We start from the raw sequence: 7,491 nt of genomic DNA, 5'->3' as shown, positions 1-7,491 counted from the left end.
GCATATTGTTTATTAACTTTTTGAAGCTAGCAAACCCTGCCTGGAGCAGTCTAATGAATCTAGGATTCAATGTTTCCTGAAGCAGTGACCCTGTTTTAAAGACTGTGGGTGGCATCCGGTATCTCCACAGCCATAGAGTTTGATATTAGCTCTAATAGCCCATCCTTCCTTTATCAGTGTGTGAGAAAAATGACATAAAACACGCCATGTGCTCCTGAATGTTCAGGGGACTTCTGCCACTGTGGCATTATAGGTAATGAGGTGAAACCACTTTAACTCAACTTTGTCCCCTGCTACACACTTTCACAATGAAGAGCATATCAAGCAATGTAATCTTGCATCGTAATTGCATCATAAGATGTTACAGTAACCTCATTTCTCCATGCTGCCGGGTTTTATGGCTTAATAGCGTGCCGTTCCCATCCTCTTGGGTTTTACTGTACTAGATCACACACTCTGGACTGCCTGTCCTGACTGAGCGTCTTCGTGGCGTAGGTGCTATGACGGTTTTATTGAGGACATCATTCGCCAGCGTCTGTGAGGGGCTGGTGTTCTCAGTCAATCATTGACAGACCCGCACTTGCTTCCTATTTACACGCGGCTGTGTGGAGAAGAGGACATGAGGTATATAAGAGGCTTTCAGGACCAACATACAGGACGTTTGTCACACCGTCAACAACGCCTTCAGAGCAGGGTAAGGGAGGAAGGCTGTGTCTATATAAATATTTATTTATTTATTTGCCTTCATCATCTTTGAGTGGATTTTTCTTTTAGTTTGCTTACATATGCGTATATGTGGACTAGTATATTTGAAACTTTTGTTGAGAACTTTACAATTGCTGCTTTTTTGGTGTAGTAGCCATTTTGTAGTGTTGTTTATGTGATGACTGATGAACATAGATAAGTAAGTAATCAAGTAGATTTGATTTAAATATGAAGAGGAGTCATTCATGTTATCCAAACACTTTCATATAGTGTAACAGTTCATACTGTTTTAATGTGCTGTTTTGTATACATTTAAGTCTTGAGTATTAAGGTTTAGGTGAAATATCACACCATTTCATTCTCCTACCATGAATGGTGTGACATTTGAATGGCTGGGCCTTCCCCTGTTGCTTGGTGTTGTTTCTGTGCTATGGAGATTTTGTTTATCTATTTCCTTTGTGTTTGCTTTCCTTACCACCATCAGTCTGTTCGACTAATTGAGTCTACTCTGATTTCCTCTCTCGCTCTCTCTTGCTTGCTCTCTCTCTCTCTCTCTCTCTGTCTCTCTACCTCTCCACCTCCCTCCTCCATGTCTCTCTCTAAGGGACCCTGGCAGTTTGTTTGCTGGGTTTCTTGGAGACGGTGCGGGATCAGCAAAAGTCACAGGTCGTGAGAGACGAGCTCAGTCTGCGAGGGGACAGCGCTAAAATCTCAAACGCTCTCACAGCTGGACGGAACCGAACCCGTCTGCCGAGTGTGCGCTCACCAAGCCAGATGGCCCATGACGGAGAGTGAAAGCTGGAGGCAGCATATCATGCCATACCTGGTCCACACCGCCCATGCTCAGTTCGTGGGGTTTTGGGTGGGGGCGATCGGCTGGATCCTCACCTTGGTGGCCATTGGACTGGTCCAGTGGAGGGTGTGGGAGGTGTCGGACCTGTCCGTCATCACCTCCGGCTTGGTCTTCGTGGGCATTTGGAGGGCGTGCTTCTTCACACACGTGCTGCTGACGTCCGAGTACGAGATCATGTACTGCCAGCGGATGCGTTCGTCGGACGCTTTCACGCCGAGCGAGATCACAGTTGCCCAGACGCTAATGCTGCTGGCGTTCATCCTGGGACTATTTGGAAACTCCAGCGTCATATATGGCCTCAGGAATATCTTCTTCGGGCTGGACAAGGGCAGACCTACCACGCTGGCTTTTGCCTTCGGTGGGGGACTTCTAGTACTTTCCGGGGTGAGCTCCTTCGTACCTCTCTTCTGGAATTTAAACTCGGTGCTGACCAACAAGACGATCGACTTCCCGCCCAACTTCCACTTGCCCCCAGCACCCGTGCAGCAGTACGTCGGACCAGGCATTGCTGTTGGCATTTTCGCGTCCATCCTGGAGGTGATGAGTGGAATGGTGTTCCTAGCCTACAGGTTTCCTGAAGGACAGAACCCAAGAGTCAGGCCCTCCGGGTCAAACACAGACTGCTCTGGGCTGGTGGAGTCAGGGAAGGGTCCATCTCCGACACCAACACCCACACGAAGTCAAGACCGAGTGGGCTTCCACGGGATGGATAACCCAGCCTTCCAGACACAGGCAGATGGATGAACTTTTCCTTCTTCCTCTTTTTTTTTACTTCAAGGTGTTCAATTCCCTGTGTATAAACTCATGTGAACTGATTACAAGCAGGTGTTGATCCAGAATGTTTACAACAGACGCAGGTGATTAGTACAAGTATGCTTGGTCCTCATGAGTAGGACCGTAATTGGGAAACGTCTAATACACAACTGGGTCTCTAGTGGTTTGACTGGTTCACTGCTGTGCTATCACCCAGGGGCCCCTACAGTTAGATAATTGACTTTAATATGAATTCACTGATGCTACGGAGACTTTCAATAAAACTTAAACATTTTTAAACTATGCTCCTGAATACATATCTGCAACTTCGTTTTGAACGTGTGTTTGGTATTTTGTCTTTGGTTTATATAGATGCATATTATTTTATGGCTTATTCACAAAAAACTATATTTTATTATTATCAGAATATGAAGGTAAAATATATTAGTGAAATATGCAAGTGAAATACATGAAAGAAAAAATACATAATCTACTTTTATGGGACTTTTTTTGTACATTTGACATGGGAATTCTTTTATGATTAGTAAGCCTCATAAAACAGAACGACAATTTCTGGTTACTTGTTTTGGTTTCAGAACCATTGTTACATTGATCATTATTATGGTTAGTTCTATTAATTACGAGGCTTTATTTAAAAGTGTACATACTTTGGAAAATGTTGAAAGTGACCAAGAAAGTACTGACTCATGGTACTGGGCTGAACTTTTGCAATATATTCTGCACGTGCCACAAAGCTGTCTGCAAGATGGTTATTGCCTCTTATTCTTATTAAGGTGGACATTGTATAAACAAAATAAATATCCACTTGAAAATTGTAGTTTGATTGTATGATGGAGATCAGATGACAGATGGTTTCCAGTGCATAATAAACACCTAAAAGGTATATTTCTGCAGGTGTGACTAATAACAATATGTCTCATAGATGTGGTTCGTGTAATTTAGGCTTTTGGGCTCCAGATTTCATGGGTGTAGGCTTCTGCTCAGCACATGTAATTATGTCCTTCCAGTCCGTGACCTCTCTTTGACCCCTGTTCATGTGAGTCGTTGGAGGGGGGGACCGGAGAGACATCAGCTCGTGTCCGGCGGTCTCGCTGAGGTTGGAATTGTTAGGCTGGAGATGCCATGTGTCAGGCTGTCTCTGAGTGGGCTCGGTGCTGGGACTGGGCTCGGTGCTGGGACTGGGCTCGGTGCTGGCAGACCAACGACACGGTGACGTGAGTAATCACAGCTCTGTCATGTGTTCGAGTTAAAGGCAATTAAACCTTTAGGCTCCTATTCTGGCCTGACCTTCACAACCCTGGGTGCTAATGTACAGTAAATGTCACACTCATGATTACAGAATCACTTCTGAAGCGTCACTGTTTGGCCTTGATTGTCTGCTGGGAAATGCTAAGTTATGATACGATCAGTATTGACCATGACCCTAGAGTAAATAATGTTTTATTCAGAAGAGAATCCTTATATTGTATCTCATTAAACAAGAAGTGATACAAACTCAGAGCATTGTCTTTTTATTGTTACAGTTGTTTACATAAAACAGGCTAGCTCTCCGAACCGCACCGCTTAAAACGACTGCCACGCCTTGAGCACGAATCCTTTTATGTTTTTATTGCTGAAGTGTTGGGAAAGGAAATGCATTCAAATGTGGTAAAGTACTTTGTCATTCTCTCATTATAAGAAGTCTTCCCGAGCAGGAAATAAAACTCAACAATGTTTTGACTTGATAAGGAGGACAGCTCTCAATGGCAATCTAATGTGTGTAGTATATTTTCAGAAGAGGAAAGTATTGTAAATATGTTATTTAATAATTAACTTGTGACGACGGCTGTGTATCGGACATTGAGAGACGTGTCACTAAAATGGATGTCGTTTTCTTCCCTTTGACACACCCAAAGGTGGAACAAGACGCAACGTTACATCTGCGCGCTACGCCCCGTCCCTACGGTTCATTAGCACAACGGAAGTGGGCAGGAAACAGCTAGTCAGCGAGTCCGCCATGTTGTGCCTGCCCGATGGTGAAGAAACCTTTGTATGCAAAAAGATGGTGAGATTAGCATACAATGATAAAGGGCTCTGTTGTTGGAACCGACAAAGAGTGCTTTCTCCCTCTAGCATGGGCACACTGTGGAAGTCTCTGTGGAAGTCGAGCACTTCAAAGGCCAGGCTACAACACGGGGTCAGCAGGACGTGGAGCGCGCCCCCTCCACTGAAGGACATTTAGAAAAAAAGAACATCTAGATGATTTAAAAAATACATGACCTGGACCCTAGCTTGTGCAACCGTGTAAAGGAAGCAGACACTGGTTTGGCTTTTTGAACTGTCCTCATTGGTTGCAGCAGGATTGTAGGGTCGTAGAATGTAGATCAGTAAGTACACAGCATGGACCAGGAAAGATTACAAACAGGCACTGCTTCTCAAAGAGCTGCTGGGCATAGTCTAGATTACAGAACAAGGCGTTTGTTCATAGTGCAGTGTGTGATGGAGGGGGATTCTATTAACTAGATACACATCAGAATTCTCATCCAAAGTTGTGGGTAAAATAGCTTTCTTCTGTTCATCTTTATTGAATATTTTGAATCCAGTGTTTGCAACAGCCCCATCTTTGAAACAGATGTTACATGATATCATCTGACATGACAGCAGAAAATATGTGGTACCTGTTTTTCCTTAAAGGACAACAACAACAAAAGTTAAAACATAAACACACGTCTCCCATCATGCACAGCTGTTTGAGCTACTTTCAGAAAATGTATAGATATTTAGATTTCTAGATATATAAATATCTCATGAACCCAAAACCTAAAATAGATCTCACATACACAAACACTTAACCAAAGCAATCTGCTAACCTACGATAGTAATATCTTCATTTCTACAGAAAGTGCAGTTATAACATAAATCTCTAAATATCTACATATTTGACTCTAAATGCACGTTTTATCTCACCGAAGCATTACATAATTAAGGAATCATTTACTTCTCAGTAAATTATTGACTAATATTTATACTTGTGAACATGTGATGCTACGTCACACGTACTTTCCTTTTGTCCTTTTCTTACCATACATATAATTGTCAGCTATGTCAGACCTTTTTACTTTATACTTATACTTTATAATAGAATTTTTGATCATATATATATATATATATATATATATATATATATACACACACACAATAGTTATCTGCTTGTGTTATTGCACTGATTTACCAACATTCAAAAATAAACTGATGATGGATCATTTGCAGACATGGGCAGAGTCACTTTTTACTTCTCCTATTCTACTAGCTCCAGGTCTCCAAGACTACACCTGCCCCAATTGAAATCACCATAACAACAATCAAAAGAGAAGGTTTCAATGGCAGCATGAAAACATCACTTACAGTTGTATTGTCTTACTGCGTGCTTTAACATCCTCTACATTCCCCAGTATTAAGAAGAAAGACTGGACTAGTGATGAAAGATTTTGATGACAATCAATGTTTAACACTTTCACTCAAAGGATCTGATTACAAATCAGTCTTACTGCCACACGGCTGATTCATAAATGCATGCTGTGTGCATTTAGGGAACTGAATCTTTGAAATGTAAATTTCATTACCTCTGTGATTGAAAAGGATGTGGTGAAGGGGTTGCATGATGTTCGTATTTTTTTGCATCATATTGCAAGATATTTACATTTCAGTAAGTCCATCTAACCACAACACTGCCCATGCGCTGCAGGGTGAGAAATGGACGTAGTATATCCTTAGGAAGATGATTTTGCCCTCAGACGTATTCTGCCCTCCTTCTTGGAGAGAGTGCAGGGCTGTTATAGCCGCCCTGCAGTGGTATGACCACCGGTATCGGGTAGGGCTGCACCTGGAAGAAGAAGCAGGAGGAAACCAGCAGCGTCCCAGCCACCAGGTTCATCAAAGCTGCCGCCCAGCCCCAAAAAAGGGCGTCCCCAAACTCCCAGCGGGGAACCACATGGGGGACGGCATTGTCGAAGAACTTCTGAACTGTCAGGTGGGCGATATGGGACACGGGCACAAGACCCAGGATGCCAGCTACCAAGCAAAGTGTCCCCCCCACCATCTTCAGGGTCCTCTTGGCTTTGAGGGTGTTCATGCTTCTGTAGCTCTTCACCACGTAGATCCCAGGGATGGTGAACATCAGGCCCAGCGCACCGGTGCCCAGCGCCATGCACATCAGGATCCTGGCCAGGCGGATGTCGGCGGGGAGGCCGAGGAGGCTGTCGTACGACTTGCACTCGAGCACGCCCAGCTGCTGCACCACGCACGTACCCCACAGCCCGAGCTCGTAGCTCTCGGCGGGCAGGAGGTCCGTGGACAGCGTGAGCCACTGGGACATCAGGGTGGTGGCCAGTGAAAAAAGCCAAGCGCTCAGTGACAGGAAAACGCCGAGAAGCTCCATCACACACACCGCTGCGTCCATGCTGTAGCTCCGACCGCGCCACTCCAACAGTGCCGCTCCTCTCCCTCTCCCCCTCTCCTCCCACGGAGCTCCCAGATAAGCTCCCCACGGAGCTCTCCAACTCCCAGATAAGTGCTTACAACACCGAGACCCCAGAGGAAGAAAATATGCTTACGTAAGTTCTAACGAGGAACCTCCTTCCACGGCGAACCTCCTCGGTTGGAACGCACTAAGTAGGCACGATGAGGAGGCTGGTGGCTCCCTGACATGTGGCCCTCCTCTCTGAGCCACTGATGAGACTGAGCACTCTAAGACCAAGGATGAGGGAGAAGGGGGGGGAGGAGGAGCAAGCAAGCACGCTGACAGACAGACGCACAGAGGCAGCAAACAAGAGCATCATTCACATATGCAGATTGTTGCAAACATGGAGTTCAATTCAGCAAGAATGCAGACAGGATGGCAAGAGAATGCAGAGACTGTCACTCGGTGTGAGAAGGCATGTGCCCTGTGAAAGCTCTCTTGCCTCCTGTGTTTTACTTTTTCTGGAACAAAAGTCACGCCACGAGGGGTGTCGCCAATTTGCAGTTAAAAGCCGTTCACCCCCAAGGAACGGCAAGTGTCAGTGACAGCTGACAAAACAATTTAGTGTCACGGGAGAAAAACAAAAAGCCGTTCTGTTCTCAGTCTGCGTGACAGTGACAGAACAGCGCGCTTCACTATCAGCATCAACGTTACTTTGTAC

General features: G+C 44.9%; 2 protein-coding genes across 2 annotated transcripts; one reads left to right on the top strand and one right to left on the bottom strand.

The window, feature by feature from the left end:
• Positions 1-137: 137 nt before the first annotated feature.
• On the top strand, positions 138-3,832 carry LOC143528055 (claudin-34-like). The gene is made up of 2 exons (XM_077023543.1): positions 138-694; positions 1,310-3,832. Exon 2 carries the CDS (start codon positions 1,487-1,489, stop codon positions 2,300-2,302), a length of 816 nt encoding a protein of 271 aa, XP_076879658.1. The 5' UTR covers positions 138-694; positions 1,310-1,486; the 3' UTR covers positions 2,303-3,832.
• A 68-nt stretch (positions 3,833-3,900) lies between these two features.
• On the bottom strand, positions 3,901-7,017 carry LOC143528056 (claudin-24). The gene has a single exon (XM_077023544.1). It carries the CDS (start codon positions 6,768-6,770, stop codon positions 6,102-6,104), a length of 669 nt encoding a protein of 222 aa, XP_076879659.1. The 5' UTR covers positions 6,771-7,017; the 3' UTR covers positions 3,901-6,101.
• Positions 7,018-7,491: the final 474 nt, after the last annotated feature.

This window comes from Brachyhypopomus gauderio, chromosome 12, assembly GCF_052324685.1.
Source record: "Brachyhypopomus gauderio isolate BG-103 chromosome 12, BGAUD_0.2, whole genome shotgun sequence".
Classification (NCBI taxonomy): Eukaryota; Metazoa; Chordata; class Actinopteri; order Gymnotiformes; family Hypopomidae; genus Brachyhypopomus; species Brachyhypopomus gauderio.
Note: the sequence above shows the minus strand (reverse complement) of the source record. Positions and strands in the feature narration are given on the sequence as shown.